The 20001-nt window shown below is 48.8% G+C and overlaps 1 protein-coding gene and 1 pseudogene across 1 annotated transcript; one reads left to right on the top strand and one right to left on the bottom strand.

Annotated features, from left to right (window-relative positions):
• The window catches only part of LOC130022170 (zinc finger protein 239-like), a 139934-nt pseudogene extending 138694 nt beyond the window's left edge, over positions 1-1240 (bottom strand).
• A 7558-nt stretch (positions 1241-8798) lies between these two features.
• On the top strand, positions 8799-9311 carry LOC130022169 (ribonuclease H-like). Its single transcript, XM_056112937.1, has one exon. It carries the CDS (start codon positions 8799-8801, stop codon positions 9309-9311), a length of 513 nt encoding a protein of 170 aa, XP_055968912.1.
• The last annotated feature ends 10690 nt before the right edge of the window (positions 9312-20001 follow it).

Genomic DNA, 20001 nt, shown 5'->3' with positions numbered 1-20001 from the left:
GGGTCTCTCAAGCCATCAGATGTGAACCGTGACTGCATAATCCAGAGGCAAATCCTGACTCCTGATGAACCAAGAACCACTGGAAATGACCACGAGCACTGAAATGGAGCAACATCAGATGGGCTGAGACCCTAAGAAATAAATGAGCTATGTTGGGATCGATATTACAGCAGGCAGGACACGGACACTGCACACACGTACAGGATTGATCCCCAGCAGCACACAATGTCCCGGACCACAACCAGGATGAATAAATGAATACTCAGCCATAAATAATCCCTATGTAATTGTAAGTATAAACCCAAACCAAATCAAAACAAAATAAAAGGGAATGCCCTGCCACAGAGGCAGGGTAGGCAGGGTGGGCAGGGGGGTGGGGGGTGGGAGGAACACTGGGATTAGTGGTGGTGGAGAAAGGGCACTGGTGGAGGGATGGGTACTTGATCACTGTATAACTGAAAGCTAAGCACAAAATTTTTAAGTCTACAGCTGTTTCTCATGGTGTTTCAATAATAAAAATTGTAAAAAATTAAAGAAAAAGAATACATATAAAAATAAATTAACTGAAGTTGTAGGCCTGATGCAATAGTACCAGGATTAAGACAGCAACCTTTTAAGCTGCCAAGTGTGTTCAATCCTCAGAATCCCATGGCCCCTGAGCACCCCCGGGAGTGATCCCTCAGCACAGAGACAAGAGGATTCAGGTTGTGCCTGAAATAAAAGCAAAACTAAAACAAATACTAGAAATTATATGTAGTACAAGAAGTGATCAGAGAACTCAGCACTGGCAGGAACCAGGAAGTTTTTAGAGAGACTTGAGCGATGGTACAACACGTGGGGAGCTTGCCATGCACGGGGCTAACCTGAGTTGAACCCCAGCATTCCAGACTCATGCAAACCCACAGAGAGTGATTCCTATGGACATAGCTTAGAGTAAGCTCCGAGCATCGCTAGGTGAGCACCAACAAGAAAACCAGGGAAGGAGCTAGATAAACAGCTACTGCATGGCTGTCTTCGCCAGGACAGTCACAGCTACTGTTGGGCATACATTCACAGCCAGGCATAGGGAGCCAACACGGGCCTGCCCAGACAAGGTTGGCCCTGCACTGCTCTCACCAATGGCCCACAGTTTCTGGTAGGTCTCCAGAATCACGTTCTTGTAGAGTTTTCTTTGAGAGGCATTCAAGCACGTCCACTCCTCTGGGGTGAAGATCACAGTCACGTCGTGGAAGGTCACCATGTCCTAAACCAGCATACAAACGGGGCAGAAGTCAGGGTCTGTCACCACCCTGCTCCCTGGGCTGTGAGGCCAGGACTCCAGGGCCCTAGAGGGGCTCAGTGTCTGTCCACTCGGGAGGAAACAGCCTCCACCCGAACTCTGGCAGATGGGTCCCAACTTCTAAGACAGCTGCATCTATGAAAATGTGAGGATGCTCTACTAGAAGGTTCCTGAAGGTGGCAGACTTGCTCCTGATGCCAGGGAATTCCAGCACTGCTCCTATGAGCACCACAGAGTTTACTCTCTGAGCACACAATCAGTGGGACCCAAATGAGTGACCCTGCTTTCAGCTCAAAACACTAAACATACACCCTTGTATCCCACAGTCACTTGAGCTGCAAGGGCACAAACAGGTCCAGCACAGCTGGGGACCCATGATGCACATCAGGTACAGAGCCAAGAGGAAGCCCTGAGCATCTCCCCTGTGGCACAAAAATAAATATGAAAAGAAACAAAGCAGCATGACTGTGTAACACGACAGTGGGTAGTGCTGGTGATCACCACCATCCCATAGGGTCCCCTAAGCAGTGCCAGGTACAATGGCAGAGTGTATAGCCAAGAGTATAATCCCCAGAATCACTGTGTGTTGCTCCGAAAACAAAATAAAATACCCAGACACCAGCCTTTGATGACCAGCACCCCAAATGGTCCCTGAGACACGTCAGGAGCCATCCTTGAGCACCAGTAATCTTTGAGCTGTTGTGGTCCAAAAGCCAAATACAACAAAACTGACACAAACGTGGCCTCATACTGCAGAGTTAGGTGCCCTCACAAGGTGGCAGGAACTTTCCTGAAGCAAGTCAGAGACAGAAAGCCCAGTAAGCCTGACGCTCCTGTCACTGCTTCACCTCATCTTGTCACTCCTACCCGGGGTCGGTGTGTTTGATGGCATCTCACCATCTTCTCCTGCTCTAGTTTTCCCGAGGATCAGAGAACTGGAGAAGTCAGAATTGTGAGCACTGGACAGGAGCAAAATCCCCAAGTTCTGACCAGCCACACCCTGGGGCACTGGCTCACAGACCCGCCTGGGGGACACTTGTCAGATGTTTCTTTCTCCCCAGCAGAAGCCAAATGGGTTGGCATCTGTGGTGCCATTCACGACACAAGTTCTGGGCTTGGCTACAAGAGAGAAAAGTTGGCCCTGCCTTGGTCTGGGGACTCCTCCCGGATCCCACAGCAGGTTCTCACAGGCCAAGTCAGGAAAGACTGAGGCCAGGAAATCACGTGCATCAGCGTCCCGTTCCGGCCACCAGTGGGGCTGCCCCCCCACCCCCGTGATAGAGCCACATTCTGGACTATGATTGCCTGGGAAAGCCCCTCTTTTCTAAAACAAAAACAAACAAACAAACAACAACAAACAAACAAGGGCTTGAATGGTAGAACAGTAGGTAGGATAGTTTGCTTTGCAAGTGGTTGACTTGGATTCGATTCCCAGCATCCCATATGGTCCCATGACAACCACAGAAGTAATTGTTCAGAGGTGAACCAGGAGTAATCCCTTGCATCGCCAGGTGTGACACAAAAAGTAAATTTTTTTTTTTAAAAAGTGTCTACAGACATACAGTTTTACCAGCAATACACAAAGACACGAACCCACAAGTGTACACACACACACACACACACACACACACACACACCTTTTACCCCAGTACTCACCTCGATAGACAGCGGTCAAGGCAGGACTTTGCAACTTGATGTGAGGAAGCAGATATTCCTATTTCAACATACAGTAAACCTGTTAGGATGCTTGTGTTGCTGACACTAATCAATCTTCTGCATCCCCAGGGCCCCAGAGCACTGCCAGGAATAAAATCTGAGGCCAGAGCCAGAGAAAACCCTCAGGGTATCTCTGGGAATGCAGAGCCCCCCATTCTTCACGCCAAAAATAACCCCAAAAGGAAAGTGTCACTGGGAAACCCCAGCCAACTGCAGATCCACTACCCCTGCCTGACGCTGGAGGGCAGGAATAAAAAAGTTGGACAGCAACAGGGTCTCAGACTTTGGGGGAGATGGGGACGATGTAGGCAGGTAGATAGGGAAAGGCTCTCTGCAATGAAACAAAGTCTCATAGTAGAAGAATTCTAGGACCAACCTACCCTGTGGACACAGAGAATAAAGACTTGATAAGACCACCTCCAGACCCTGAAGATATGGGCCTCCTCCCCATGAAATTCCTCCTTCCCGAAAACCCCCTTTCAATCCGGATAACTCCAGCGACCCAGCCCCAAGGAGATTCCAGGACACTCCAAGTCAGATGATTCTCGAACCCCCTCTCAATCCGGTTAACTTCAGTGACCCAGCCCCAAGGAGATTCCAGAACATTCTGAGTCAGAAGGATCTATAAGAGCCAGCTCGAGAGCCACTTGGGGGTCTCTCCACCCTTGGAGAAGCCCGCGTTCCCTCTGATGCGTTACTCTCTCTCTCTCTTACTATCTGCTTATCCCTTTCTCTCCCTCTCCAAAAGCCTCCAAATAAAACCTGTTACTTCACTGCTTGTCTACTCCTGAAATTCTTTTCTGCGAGCGAGACAAGAACCCCAGAAACCTCGGGTAAGGCTTGGGACTGGTCTCTCCTTTCCTGCAAAGAGCGAATTCTCGCCCCAACTTGAGTCCGTGGCTCCCCGAGCAATCGGAACGGTGATTAACTCCCATGCGGAGAAGATCAAGCGGACTTCACGTGTGGTTGACGGCCACCTTGTGGGGCTGGCGGGGCTTAGGCCCGTGCAGAGCAGGTGCTCACTGCAGACTTTACCGGTCCTAGCCTACCCAGGGTCCCGCGAGACAGAGGTGGGTGGGGAGAAAGTGACTGTCTTTCTCCTCCCCACTTCACATAAGTCACCCGTGGGGCCCACCGACATCAGATGGTGACCACGAAGGGACAGATGCAGTGAAGAAATCCACGAGGAAGGAGTTAATCTGTGGAAAATCTGCTGTGGAAGTATGCTCCCTTGGAAATCTCTAGGGGGGAAGGGGGAGGAATGTGATAACCTCTGTGTGAATGTGTGTGTGAATGAGCACCCTGATAGGTCCTCCTATCAGGCGTGATTTTGTAGATCCACGACCTGGCACTCTTAAAGTCCCTCTAAAGTCACGGAACTTGAGTGGGCTGCTTGCGATTCCACGGAGAACATACGGTCAATGGTGGCACTGGCATAGATGCCGGTCGCAAGTCACAATGCTGAACCACTAAGGCTAAGTTCTCCAAAGGCCAGGCATGCATCTGAATGGTCTCTGCAAAGAGGCACCCCTCCTTTGCCTGTCTTGCGTCACCGTCCACTATGGGAGGAATGGGAGGAAAGCCCAATAGTGTGAAGATTCTGGGAAATTAAAGCAGATCAATTTCCAGACTGAAAATCTCCCCAGTCTAACTAGAAAATCCTTTTCCCCAGCCTAACTAGAAAATCAGCTAGAGGTCATTTGAAATGCTAATGAAGGCAGTCCAGAGGTAAGGCAGAAGGAAAAAAAAGGGTAAAAGGCAGGTAAGAAGCCTGAGAAAAGCAGAGAACCAGCAAGAAGCAGGGAAGATGTAACAAGCTAAGAAAAGGCAGAACTTTTTCAAGGAGCAGAGTTCTAAGACCACAGCACTAGGTTAGGCTCGGGCACACAGCTGTGGTTCTGCCCGATGCCAGGCCCGCCCAGGGACGCCTGCGGTGGAAGCAGAGGCCATTGGTGGACATGGTCCAAATCCAATGAGCCTCTGAGTGAAGGCCTATCCACGCGGGGTTAGAGTCCCCTTGGGAGAAGCCAAAGTGGAGGCCTATCCACGAGGGGTTAGAGTCCCCTTGGGATAGACCTGGGAAAAGTTCTGCTTGAGAACCATCCTGTCTTAGGTTTTTCTGTTCCATAGGTCGTTGCTGGTAATCAGAGACATGGGCAACTCAACTTCAATACCTAAAGATTCCCCTCTGGGTTGCTTATTAAGACATTGGAAGAGCTTCCATTTAGGTAGTTTAAATAAGGAACGTCTTGTCAACCTCTGTAACATCACATGGCCTGAATATAAGCTAGAGCATGGGAAAACATGGCCAGTAAATGGCAGTTTGCATTACCAGACCATTTCACAGTTAGATCGTTTCTGCAAAAAGGAAAAGAAGTGAGATGAAATTCCTTATATCCAGGCCTTCATGGCACTATATGAGGATTCAGAGAAAAGGGAAACCTGTCGCATCTGCTACGCGCATGTTTCCGAAGTAAGAGAGCCAGAATCAGACCCTATAGATGATATTCTAATGTTGAACTCCCCAGGAACTGCCCCAAAGGCGCCCCCACCTCCATTCTCAACTGTGCCTCTATCTCCATTTCCACCTCTGCCTGCTGGGCTGGCTGGGGCGGCCTCTAATGAGTTCTCTCCCTCACCGGAATCACCACCAATGTGGTCTAGTTCCAGGCTTCCTGGTCTGGCAGCCCAGGAGCAATCCACACAAGAAAAGAAAGGTTTAGAGAAAAGTGCTAGCGGGTTAGCTCATCGTGATCATAGAACAGTTCAGGAGAGTAGCCCCCCTTCAGATGAAGGGGCTAGTGCAGAGGAGTGTGCTAGCAAAGGAGCTTGCTGCCAGCCCAAAGCAGCTCATGCAACTCAGGCATGCCCCTCCCTGTCAGAAGCAAGTCCAGCAGGGTGCACCTGGAGCAGTGCTTGCTATCATCCCAAACCTGACCCCAGTCCTGATAGGCTGGCCCAAATGTTTCCCCTAAGGGAAGTGCCTAACGGAGAAGCAGGCATAGTGAAGGTTCATGTGCCTTTCTCAATGAGTGACCTTCACCGATGCAAACAACAGCTGGGGAGATTTTGGGAAGATCCTTCAAAGTTCACAGAGGAATTTCAGGCCCTGATTTATTCTTATGAGCTCACCTGGGATGACATACAAGTAATTCTATACAATTTTTGCACCCCAGATGAAAAGGGACAGATTATAACAGCTGCACAGACCTATGCAGATGAGCTCCGGGCTAATGACCCTCATTACCCTGTGGGTTTAACAGCAGTTCCCTTAACAGACCCAGAATGGGATTATCAAACTAGGGGAGGCAAGAAAAGGTGAGACCACATGATTAACTATCTAATATCCGGCATGAAGAAGTGTGTCGTTAAGGCTGTGAACAAGGTGAAGGCAATTATGCAGGAGAGAAATGAAAATCCCTACCAATTCCAGGGGAGGCTGATATAAACAATGAGAAAGTATACGAACATAGATCCCCAATATGAGGCAGGAAAAGTCCTGATAGCCTCTTACTTTATAAGTCAGTGTGCCCCTGACATAAGGAGGAAGCTTCAAAAGTCAGCCATGGGACCCCCGCCCACTCTAAGTCAGCTTCTTGAAATCGCTTCCAGCATATATAATAATCGAGAACAGGTAGAGAAGGCCGAGAAAGTCCAGAGAGATCGGTTCAAATGACGAGATCAGGCTCAGCTGATAGCAGTTGCTATCGATAAAGTCCTGAGACCTCAAAGTAACCCTAGAGGCAGGCCCTCAGCTGGAAGATCCTAGATGTGCCCGTCTGAAGGGGAGTGCCTCAACTGTGTAAAAGTGGGACATCAGAAATGGCAATGTCCAGATCTACAACCACCGCACGGGCCGTGCCATAACTGCAAGCAGGAGGGCCACTGGAAAAGGAATTGTCCTCAGCTCCAGAAAGGACTGCGGCCAGCTCCTGCTCTAGAGGCCCCAGTGCAAGAAGACTGAAGAAGCCCGAGGTCATCACTGGCTCCTGACTCCAACTTGGTGATAACAAAAGCTGAGCCTCAGGTTACCTTTGACGTAGCAGGTAGGGATATCGACTTTTTGGTCGATACAGGAGCCACGTACTCTGTCCTTTGCCAATCTCCAGGACCACTCTCGGCCAACTCCTGTGTAATAATAGGGGTAGGAGGTGTCCCTGTGAAAAGGGTATTTACTCAACCATTGAGCTGCAGCTATGGAGATATTGTCTTTACTCATGCCTTCCTAATTGTCCCAGAGTGCCCAACCCCCCTATTAGGAAGAGACATAATGCAGGTTTTAGGAAGCACCCTTCAGCTCTTCCCCTCGAGGGAAAGGATCTTTATAGCGATTTTATTGGATAACTCTGACACAGACCTCCCAGGCATTCCCCTTGAGATTAGAAGCGCTGTAAACCCTGTGGTATGGGATCAAGGAATGCCTGGAAGAGCCTTAAGAGCATCTCCAGTAAAGATTAGCCTCAAGGAAAATGCAGGTTACCCACATAAGTGTCAATATTCAATTAAACCTGAAGCCAGAAAAGGGCTACAGCCGCTGGTAGAGAAGTTCTTAAAATATGGACTGATAGTGCCTTGCCAGTCACCTTGTGATACTCCAATCCTTTCCGTAAAGAAGACAAATGGTGAATACAGACTATTACAGGACCTCAGAGCTGTTAACGAAGCAGTGGTTCCAATCCACCCTATTGTGCCCAATCCATATAACATCCTAAATCAGGTCCCTGGTAACTCTGCCTGGTTCACAGTACTGGATCTAAAAGATGCATTCTTTTGCATTCCCCTGCATCCTGATTCTCAGTTCCTCTTTGCCTTCGAATGGACTGACCCTAATTCTAATGAAACACAGCAATATACCTGGCTTGTTCTTCCTCAAGGCTTTAGAGACAGCCCCCACATTTTTGGGAATGCACTGGGTAAAGAACTCAGAGAGTTACAGCTAAAGGATGGAGCTGTCATACAGTATGTGGATGATATTCTTATTTGCAGTCCAACAAGGGAAGCCTCCATTAGCCATACAATCCAAGTATTAAACTTCTTGGGGGAAAGAGGATATAAGGTCTCCCCCTCTAAGGCGCAGATTGTCAAGCAAAAAGTTAAGTATCTAGGATATGTGCTCACTCCTGAAGGCCGAACACTATCTAGTGACCGGAAGGATGTCCTTTTAAAGCTTGCGGAACCACAAACTAAGAAACAGTTGAGAGGCTTCTTGGGCATGACAGGATTCTGTAGACTGTGGATCCCCAATTATGGAATCATAGCTAAACCTCTTTATGAGGCTCTAAAGGGAACGGATTTTGAGCCTCTAAACTGGAATAAGAGTTGCCAATCAGCATTTCAGAACCTAAAAGACCAGCTGGTCGCAGCCCCAGTCCTAGCAATACCTGATCTGGAAAAGCCTTTTACTTTGTACATAGCTGAAAAACAGGGAACAGCCCTGGGGTTGCTACTTCAAAAGTTGGGAGAGACTCCTAGACCTGTTGCCTACTTATCTAAACAGCTTGATAGCGTGGCCCAGGGTTGGCCCGGATGTCTGCTAGCAGTAGCAGCAACTGCCCTTATGGTAGAGGAGTCCATTAAGCTCACTCTTGGACAACCGCTAGAAGATCTGACTCCTCATCAGGTCTAGAGCGTGCTAGAAATAAAAGGCCATCAATAGCTAACGGGTGGAAGGCTAGCGAAATACCAGGCCTTACTCTTAGATTCTCCAGAAGTGACCCACAGAACTTGTCAAACCCTGAACCCGGCAAACTTTATTCCCCTCCCTGAGGAGACCTGTGAGACCTTAGACCATAGATGTGTAGAGATGATTGAGCAAGTCTATTCCAGCAGAACTGATTTAAAGCAGACACCCCTGGACAATCCAGATGAAACCTGGTTTACTGATGGAAGCAGCCTAGTACCTGAAGGGACTCGAAAAGCTGCATACGCCATTGTTAGCCTGACTAGGGTAGTGGAAGCTGAGGCCTTACCAGGGGGAACATCAGCTCAGAAGGCAGAATTAATTGCTCTCACCCGAGCCTGCCAGCTGGCTGAGGTACTGAGAGTGAACATCTACACTGACTCTAAATATGCTTTCTTAGTCTTGCACGCACATGCTGCGATCTGGAAGGAACGAGGATTTTTAACTGCTAAAAATTGTCCAATAAAACATGGGGAAGAAATTCTAAGACTACTGGAAGCTGTGCATGCCCCTAAAGAGATCGCTGTTATGCACTGCAAAGGACATCAAAAAGGAGACACTGAGATTATTAGAGGAAATCGCCATGCAGATACTGTAGCTAGAAAGACAGCCCTTGATTCTTGTTCCATCATGTGACTGATACCCCATTCTGAAGACATTCCCTCTAAGCCAGAATATACAGCAGAAGAGGAAAAATGGGCACTATAACGAGGTTTCCAAAAGGAAGTAGATGGATGATTTACCAAACAAGGAAAATTGTTGATTCCAGGGCCAATGCAGTGGAAAGTCATTAAAGGGCTACATGAAGCTTCCCACATGGGAAGAGATGCTCTAACAACACTGGTGAAAATCATTTTCCAAGGAAAAGGACTAAATAAGACAGTAAGAGAAGTGACTCAAAATTGTGCTTTGTGTGCTGTTAAGGAGCCTGGTGGGAATCCCAGGCCTCCACTTCTGACACCACCTGCTCAGCATCGAGGAACTTATCCAGGGGAAGATTGGCAGCTTGACTTCACACAGATGCCTAAATGCTCAGGGTACCGGTATTTGCTGGTCTTCATTTACACCTTCACTGGATGGGCAGAGGCCTTCTTAACACGCACTACCACAGCCAGAGAAGTATCTAAGGCATTACTTAAGGAAATAATCCCTAGATTCGGCCTGCCTAGGTCATTACAGAGTGACAATGGACTGTCCTTTGTTTCTAAGGTCACCCAGGATCTAGCCTCTGCTCTAAAGATTAAGTATAAACTTCATGCAGCCTGGCACGCTCAATCATCAGGGAAGGTGGAGAAATTCAACCACACCTTCAAGAAGATTTTAGGGAAATTGTGTAAAGAAACATCTGAGTCCTGGCTGTCCCTCTTGCCAATAGCCCTCCTCAGACACCGAATGGCTCCAAGAACAAAACTTCAACTCAGTCACTTTGAACTGCTCTATGGCAGACCCTTTTTAACTACAGATCTCTTACTGGACTCAAAAAGTCTAGAACTGACCAAATATGTTGTTAACCTGGGACGAGTACAACAGGCGATTCAGGAATATGGGAATGCTGTTCTACCCCACCCAAATAAAGAATTACCTCCAAGTAAAATTCAGCCCGGTAGCTGGGTCTTGCTAAAAACCTGGAACGCTGGGTCCACTTCAGATCACCTGCTGCCTAAGTGGAAGGGACCTTACCAGGTTATCCTACGCACTCCTATGGCTGTAAAACTTAACGGAATTTCTAGTTGGGTTCATCTTTCCAGGATAAAACCAGTTTCATCTACATCACACAGCGATGAAACCCGGGCAGAGGAAGAAGTGACCTATTCCTGTGAGCCTATTGAAGACCTAAAGCTCCTCTTCAAGAAGAACTAGAGAGGACACTTCGAGAGAGAGTGCTCCTATCAAAAACCAAGTACCATGTCCCTTTGTTTGAAATTGCTCTTAATAGCCATAATTGAAATGCAGCTAATAGAAGCAGGGACTGACCTGTTCTTACAGTGGACCCACCAGTATGCAAAGGAAAGAAATCAGAGTGCATGCTGGGTATGTGGCCTCATGCCTTCATCCAGCACCTCGGGGTTACCGTGGTGGGTGTCCCCATTTCAAGGGACAGACTGGGCTTCTCTCCAGGATTTTATTAACTCATATAAGATACTGTTTCTTTCTTCAGATATCCCTATCACCAGATCCAATGTAAGCGAATGGCCTGGTGTTTTTATATCCATAAGAGAGCAAGGACACAACATGTCCTTCTCCATTAACCAGACTCAAAGAGAGGCCAATGCTTATGCCAAACAGCCATCAAATATATCAAGACACGTAGCACCTTCTAAGAGAGTTAGACATACCAAAGAAGGACTATACCAGGTCTGGGATCAACATACGTGGATGACTCCCTCAACAGGGGCTCTAAGTAAAAAGTCCCCATTATGCTGGGAACAAAATCGGCCACGGGCTTCTAAATACTACACCCGTTCCCTAGATATGGGGTGGCTCCAACCTTTCATGTGTGAGCAGGTTCAAATCCTACAACCTACTGATTGGTTTGCAACAGATTGGACAAGGAGTCCAGGGATTAGATGGTTTGCACCAAATGGGTCTCACTGGTTATGTGGACAGAATTTAAGGCCCTGGCTTCCTCCCGGCTGGAGTGGCCGATGTACTTTAGGCTTCGCCTGGATGCAAGGCAGATATGTGCAGACATTTCATCCACACAAACCAGCTAACTACCTACATATGGTCCACCGCTGGACTAGGTCAGCTTTCCATTGGTATGATCATTTGGGTTTTTTCTTTGCCCCACAAATTGGAATAGAAGACATTGCTCAACATATAGAGACCCTGCCAAAGTATGTTCAAAAACCATTAAATGATACCCACAATAGTCTCTCCCTCATTAACTCAGAAATGTCTCAAATGAGAAGGGCAGTTCTCCAAAACCGGATGGCCCTAGATATACTCACTGCTGCTCAGGGAGGAACTTGTGCTGTCATAAAAACTGAGTGTTGTGTGTATATCCCAGACTATAATGCTAACATATCTAACTTTCTGGATGAAATGAAAGCACAGGTACAGTCTCTTGAGGACTCCTCTCCAAGTTTCTGGGACCGGATCACTTCATGGTTTGGAGGAGGGTGGACGTGGGTGGAGAAATTATTACTTTCCATCCTTATGATCATAGGCATAAGTATAGGATTATGCTGCTTCGGGGTCTGCTGTTTTAATTTCTGTCTCACCATCCCAGACAGAATGTTATCTAAAGCCACAGACCATTCTGCCCTTGCTAGATCAGAGGCGGCATTCTACTCTAGGGTCTAATCATCTCAAGTGATATCGCTCAGTCTAATAGATCCAATCTTCTTTTTCAGATAACTCCAGAAGCCCAACCAATTCACTGCTGAGGGCCACTAAAAGCTGAGATAGTATGAGATTTCACCCCTTGTGTAGGCAGAGCCAGCACCCCATTGTCAGCATGAAGCAGCTCCAGAAGATGGACCTTCTGCCATTTTCCCTTAAAGATTTAAGGTGGTGAAATCTCTAGGGGGGATTTGATGTAGGCAGGTAGATAGGGAAAGGCTCTCTGCAATGAAACAAAGTCTCATAGTAGAAGAATTCTAGGACCAACCTACCCTGTGGACACAGAGAATAAAGACTTGATAAGACCACCCCAGACCCTGAAGATATGGGCCTCCTCCTCATGAAATTCCTCCTTCCTGAAAACCCCCTTTCAATCCGGTTAACTCCAGCGACCCAGCCCCAAGGAGATTCCAGGACACTCCAAGTCAGATGATTCTCGAACCCCCTCTCAATCCGGTTAACTCCAGTGACCCAGCCCCAAGGAGATTCCAGAACATTCTGAGTCAGAAGGATCTATAAGAGCCAGCTCGAGAGCCCAGTTGGGGGTCTCTCCACCCTCGGAGAAGCCCGCGTTCCCTCTGGACGCGTTGAAAGAATTCATATTAGGGCATCAAATTTTTTGCGTGCTTCAGCCAACTTGCAACATTGCTTTCTGTAAAACTGCTTGGCTGCTTTGCACCTGGGGGAGAGGGGACTTGGAAAGTGAACAGGGCATAACTTCTTTCTAAACCAAGTGTGACAGGATTCAGGTGTATTTCCTGTCCCTGAAATGTATTGTCTCAGTAAAGCACCCTGCAGATTTGGGTAAAGGATAACTCAAGATGGAGGTGGTTGGGGGAAATTGCCCTTTCCTGGAATGTATTGTCTCAATAAAGCACCCTGCAGACTTGGGTTACTCAAAATGTGGATGGTCAAGGGAGATTACCTAAGGCTTAATGATTCCAGCTATAACCTTGCTTGTGCTGACAATCTATGTACGTAAATGCTGATCTTTGAATCTATAGGCTAGGGAGTGAGGTACTTTTAAATGGATTGGTTAAGAAATTAAATGTTGTTACAAATCTATTGGCTATGACATGTGTGGGCCTTGCTGTAACGGCCAGTGAAGGCCTATATAAGATCCCCTTTGAAGAAGATCGGGGCTCTCAGCCACTGCTCTCTCTGGGGTGTGCTGTGGAGCCCCAGCATGCTGGTCTAAATAAACCCCGTTTTTACTCCTGCAGGAATTGTGTCTATCTGGTCTCTCCATGCCTCCCAGAGCTAGGGAACTCCCGATCCCAACAGTGTTACTCTCTCTCTCTTACTATCTGCTTATCCCTTTCTCTCCCTCTCCAAAAGCCTCCAAATAAAACCTGTTACTTCAATGCTCGTCTACTCCTGAAATTCTTTTCTGCGAGCGAGACAAGAACCCCAGAAACCTCGGGTAAGGCTTGGGACTGGTCTCTCCTTTCCTGCAAAGAGCGAATTCTCGCCCCAACTTGAGTCCGTGGCTCCCCGAGCAATCGGGTGGCGGTGATTAACTCCCGTGCGGAGAAGATCAAGCAGACTTCACGTGTGGTTGACGGCCACCTTGTGGGGCTGGCGGGGCTTAGGCCCGTGCAGAGCAGGTGCTCACTGCAGACTTTACCGGTCCTAGCCTACCCAGGGTCCCGCGAGACAGAAGCGGGTGGGGAGAAAGTGACTGTCTTTCTCCTCCCCACTTCACACAAGTCACCCGTGGGGCCCACCGACATCACCCCTACAGCCCCCGATGAACCTCCCAAAGCTCTGCACCCCCCAAAAGAATCCATCATACCTCAGGAACCACTGGATATCGGGGAACATAAGAAATACAAGCGCGAGAGGCCCCTTGTGCTGGCGCAGTCCCGCGGCTCACAGCGTGGAAACGGGGAGGTGCAGGGCACTCACAGGAGGCCACCCCCAACCTGCAGCAAGGCAAAATCGGCCTTCAGAGTCCCGCTTTCTCTCTGGGCCCCACTTTGACCTTCACCCAGGTGAACAAGGACTCTCTGACACTGTTTCCAGGAAGAGAAGCACCAGGAAGGCCCCGCTGTGATGTCACTTCCGGTCCTACAAGTAGCCTTAAAGGGCCAGACACCAGATAACCATTATCCCCACCCAGGTGAATCAGTGGTGGGAGGGGGATGGACTTGCATAAGAGAGTGGAGAGGCAGCTGCTGGATTGGGAGCTGGGTAAGAATAAGTCCCCTGATGCTTTACTGGTCAGTCAAGTGTGGAGTCAATGCTTTCACACACAAGGCCATCAGGAAAACTAAAAAAAGGTTGATCTGGGTAAAACAGGCAAGTAGGAAGTGGGTGACGCACAGGACAGTGAGTTTCTCAGCGAAGTAACAAAGCAAGATGGGGGTGAAAGTAGTGACTGGGCAGCCAGCCCTGGAGAAGAACTGGAACAACCCAGACAGAGAGCAGCCACCTGAGAGCTGGACAGAAACTGAAAGGAAAGAAAGTCTGCTAAGGACATCTGAGAGCACTTTATGCGTTAATGCTCTACCCCTGACAACACACGAGAAATGGAAAGTCACCGGCAAGGAAAGTTCAATGGGGAGGCTTCAGAAATACATTTTCAAACCAGAGTATGGACCAGGAGTGATGAGTACAGTGGGTTAGCACTTGCAGTGAACTTGGTCAACTTGAGTTCCATCCCTAGCATCCCAAATGGTTGCCTGAGCACCACCAGACACTAGGAAGTGTCAGGTGTGGTTCCAAATAAATATTATTGAAAGAAAACAACCCAGCATAAGTGCCCATCCTAGAATGGAGGTGTATACTGAGCTCACAGTTAGCAAACTTTCCTGATGAAAAGGCCTTATTTAGCCTTTTCAAAAACCTAAATGATGTATAGCATCCTAGTGACTACTAGATTATTGGGATTTTTACTGCTTCCAAAAGCAAAGAGTGTCAGGCTTTCCCCCCCTCTAATATTAGTAAAGTGACAAGTGCTCTTCATTTTTATTTATTTTTTTGCCTTTTGGGTCACACGTGGTGATGCATAGGGGTTACTCCTGGCGCTGCACTCAGGAATTATCAATGTCTGTGCTCAGGGGACCATATAAGATGCTGGGAATTGAACCTGGGCAGCCACATGCAGGACAAGCACCCTACCCACTTGCTCCAGCCCCTCTTCTTTTCCTTTAAAAAAAAATTATCCATGGCTAATACCTGGCTCTGCACTCAGGGTATCCTATAGGATGCTGGCTTCAATCCTGGTCAGCAGCATACAAGGAAAATGTCCTCTTGGTGTACTAGCCTCCTGCCCCATGGGGGATTCAGGGGATGATTCTTTATTTGCTTGGGGCGCAATAGTATTTGGTGGACCTATTTGACTTTCACATGCTCCCACTCATAAATAGGTTCTGGAAGTCTCACAGGAAACTGTAAGAGAATGCAGAGCCTGGTGCTGCATGAGGGTTGTGCTGGACTGTGTGCCCTGGTGCGCCCTCTCACTCCCATCCAGGGGCCTGTTACTTGACCCAAGGCCCAGGTCCCAATTGTCCCACCTGGAGACTAGCCAGTAGCCTGGGGAGGGTCCCTCCACTACTCCCCCCATCTCTGCTCTGGTTCATTACCTGGACCAGGTTGGTCTTCCTCACATGGTCCCAGGTTTCGATGCTCACGACCTTCACCTCCACATCTACCTGACCGGTCTCCAGTGGGATGAGCATGTAGGGCACCGTTTTGGATGAGGTAGTGAGCACAACCACCCTCTGACAACAGGGGGATCCCGGCTTGGACGCCCTGCACAGAGCCTCCTTGTGGGAGAATTCCTCTCGGACCTGGGGACAGGGCGGGGTGGTGGTTGGGGTTCGTGTCCATCCTTCCTGCTTCTTGCTGCCCTGAGGATCCCCAGAGCAAAGATACTTCTTCGTGCTGTGTGACCTCAGGGAAGCTGCTGCATGTCACTGGGCCTGCATTTTCTACTCTCTACATGTGTCATTGCAGGGACTGGGAGATGATACAGGAGTGAGGTTGCAAGCTTGGTATGTGTGGGTTCAATCCGCAGTTCTACACAGAGACTCGATCCCCCAGTGATGGACAGGTCCTCTAAAGGCCCTTTCGGGTGTCGGCCCAGGGTGACCCAGGTGACCTCCAATACCTCATCCTGGAGACCTTGCAATGAACTGCCACCCAATTGACCAGGGATTGCCAGTGGGGACCCTAGTCGATTTCTTGAGCACTGCTGTTGCATTCTCAACAGAAAGCATCATGGTCACCCCCTCTCCTCCACTTGGGTGCTTGGGAGGGAAGCAAAGGAGAAAACATCATCGAAAAAACAGCTTTGCCAAGGAGTTCGGTGGTTTCCAGCCCCTTAGCGCTCTCCCACTTTAATTTTTTAGTAATGTTTTTTTTCTGCTTTTTGGATCACATGCAGCAATGCACAGGAGTTACTCCTGGCTTCGAACTCAGGAATTACTCCTGACAGTGCTCGAGGGACCATTATGGGATGCTGGGAATTTAATCTGGGTTGACTGCATGCAAGGCAAACACCCTACCTTCTGTGCTATTACTCCGTCCCAAAAGTTCTGCCTTGAGGATCAGAGAGAAAGGTTAGAGGGTAGGGCACCATCCCTAGCACCCCAAAGGATCCTTGAGCCTTGCCAGTAGTGATTTCCAAGCACAGAATCAGAGGAATTCTCTGAGCACCGCTGCATGTGGCTCCAAACCAAGTAATAATAAGATAAAAGCTTGGGTCTGAGGAGATGCTTAAAGGGCTGCCGCATATTTTGCATGTGAGAGCCCCAGGTACGGCTCCTGGTACCACATGGTCGACTGAGTCCTACCAAGGACAACCCTTGGGACTGGAGCAATAGCACAGCGGGTAGGGCGTCTGCCTTGCACACGGCTGACTCCGCTTCAATTTTCAGTATCCCATATGGTCCCCTGACCACTGCCAGGAGTGATTCCTGAGTGCAGAGCTAGCCGTAACCCATGAGCATCGCCGGGTGTGACCCAAAAAGAAAAAAAAATCCAGATCCTACCAAGGTCAACCCTTTAGCACCAAGTCAGGAGGAATCACCTGTATCCAGGAATAATACTAAAACCAAATAGGAATTTGAATAATAATCATAGTAATAAAAGAAGAAGATATGCCAAGGCCAAAAATAAAAAAAAGAGCAGGTCACAGGGCTTGCTTGCTCTTCTGAGCCTGCTCTCTCCACATTTCCCATGAACCCACATCATTCCCTTTTTCTCTCCCGGCCATGTTCTGTCCTAGGGCCACACTGGGTGTGGGTGTGCTTAGGGCTTTTTCTGGCTCTGCAATCAGGGATTATTACTCTTACCAGTGCTGGGAAATCATGCAGGATGCTGGGGATCAAACCCAGGTTGCCACAGGCAAGGAAAATGCCCTCCCTGCTACAGCATCCTTGAACTGAGACTGAATCCCATATGATCAGGGAGTTGAAAGTGGGGACCCTCCCGCCAGCACCGTGGGGTCTCAGATGGGCAGGGCGGCAGGAGTACCAGAATGGGACTTCCGTTTACATCTCCCACCGATTTGTGCCCCTTTTCCTGGGGCTCAATTCTCCCTGGGAGCCCCCAACAGGGAGGACAAAGAGAGGATTCAGTCCTTGTTCTTGCAGGCCTTTGCACTCTTGGAACGCTCATGAGTGAGGGCTCCCCTGAGCTTGGGTAATCATGAACCCGTTTATGTTTTAGGGCCTTAGGGGGCTACCTGGTGATCTCAGAGCCCCAGGAGACCCCGGTGTGCCAGTGAGTATGGCCTCTACTCCACATTCAGCGTTGTCCCAAATTCTGTCCTGTTTCCCCATCACCCACCCCAGATGTGAGTGAGCAACGGGAGTCGAGGAGGGGGCACGAATCACCTTCACATCCCTTCAAGCCCCACCCTGCCCCCAAGATCCCACAGGTCCCCAAATCTCCTGACTGTCCCCCACACACGGTATAGAAAGCACCCCAGGAGACGGGGAGACCCCGGGGATGTCGGGGCACCAGTGAGTAGGGTGGGGGGAGCGGGGAGTCCAACGTTCTCCAAAAAGACAAGTCGTGGGCTTACATCCACAGGGTCCGCCTGGTGCTTCTTGGAACCTGGCCCATGGAGGTTCCCCAGCAAGAGGGTGAGTGATGCATGTCCAGCTGCAGCCTCATCTCATGCACCCCACTGTGCCTGCACCCTGAATCCCAAGTCTCCACATGAACTTCAGGCCCCTCAACCCTCAGCCCCCGGGTACCCCCAGTCATCTAGGACCTGAAGGCCGAGAAAGGGATAAGGGCATCAACGTGTGCCTTTTTCATTTTTTTTTTTTTTGCTTTTGGGGTATACACAGAGATGTATAGGGGTTACTCCTGGCTCTGCACTCAGGAATTACTTCTGGCGGTGCTCAGGGGACTATATGGGATACTGAAAATTGAAGCCAGGTCGGGCAGGTGCAAGGAAAACGCACTAACTGCTGTGCTATTGCTCCAGCCCCACTGCTGAGGACTTTTAATTTTTATGGGGATTTGGTGGAGCCCGCGAGGTTCTGGGGACCATCAGAAATGCCTAGGATTGAATCTCATCTGCCACAAGGAAGGCATATTTTCATTTTTAAAAAATTTAAATAAACCTCTTCCTCTTCGTCCCCAATGCTGTGTCATTCTTCTTCCCCACCCAGGTCAGTTTATTCGCCAGTACTCGAACTCGGGACTTGGCTTTCTCCGTATAAGAGCCCCAGGCAACCTCTAGGACCCTACATCAAAAGCAGCCCTGAGCCTCTGCCTCTTCCTTTTCATCCACAACGCTGTGCCCGTCTTCTTCTCCACCCAGTCTTTACCTCCCCCACACCACATTCCCGTGAGGGTGTGGCCTCTTCAGAAGTGGGCGTGGCTTTGGTAGGAGTGGGCCTGGCCTAATTTTAGGCGGGTCAACGCTCACGCAGCCGCAGGTAGTTTACTCATACCCAGAAATCTAGTGTAGCATCACAGTTCCCATACCCACACAACAACATGAAGAAAAAACGCAAATGCTCACCACGTGGGGAGGACGATGGAAAGAGTCCAGAAGCCTCAGTAGGTGCTACTCACCGAAGGGAACTCTCTGACAAAGAATTCAGATATGAAGTCATAGAGATGTTCAATGAACTCAATGAAACAGTCAGAAAGATATCCAGTAAACTGAAGGAGGACATGAAAGATACAATGGACCGGACAATCGAGAAAATCCAGGAAGAAATGAGAGCAGAGATTAGACAACTACGGCACCAAAATGTCACAAATTAAAGATTCCGTACATGAAATAAAAAACTCAGTCTGTGCCCTCAACAGTAGAATGACCACAGCAGAAGACAGAATCAGTGAGCTGGATGATCAGCTGCACCAAGCTAACTGTCAACAACAATGGCAAGAGACCTCAAAATAGCTCGAGAGCGAATCAGAGTCTTAGATGATTCCAAGAGGAACAACATTAGAATCATTGGAGTACCAGCAGCTCAGGGAAACAATCCCAATGAAAAAGCCACGGTTCAACAAATCATTGCTGAAAAATTCCCAGAGCTCAACAATGCAGCCATTCAGATTCAAGGAGCCCGAAGAGTACCAGATAAAAGATCACAATCACACAAATCACAAATCATCCTGTTAATCGTTGATTGCTTCAAGCAGGCCCCAGTAACGTCTCCTTCATCCTAGCCCTGAGATTATATTCAAGGGTCTTTAGGAGAATGAAACCCATCATTGTTACTGGTATTTGGCATATTGGGGACGCCACGGGGAGTTTGCCAGACTCTGCCATGTGGGCAGGCTACATTCGGTAGCCTGCCAGTTTGTCCAAAGTAGGAATGAGATAATAAGATGTCATAATAGGATGTCGTGCGGCCGCAAATGCGGTTCCGGGAGCTGGTTTTTATAGTTTCTGAGTCTTGGCCATTGATGGGATTACACGGCGCCAGGGGGCCAGTTGGTGGGTGTGACCCCCGCCTACTGGAATTTGGAGGATCTGGGTGGAGGAAGCTCAGCCCAAATTCGA

This window comes from Sorex fumeus, unplaced genomic scaffold (assembly GCF_029834395.1).
Source record: "Sorex fumeus unplaced genomic scaffold, SorFum_2.1 ptg000019l, whole genome shotgun sequence".
NCBI lineage: Eukaryota > Metazoa > Chordata > Mammalia > Eulipotyphla > Soricidae > Sorex > Sorex fumeus.
This window is presented reverse-complemented; position numbering and strand designations above follow the sequence as displayed.

What these genes read in the sequence shown, in the direction of transcription:
- LOC130022169 (XM_056112937.1), top strand. Translation starts at nt 8,799, where the DNA reads ATGATTGAGCAAGTCTATTCCAGCAGAACTGATTTAAAGCAGACACCC.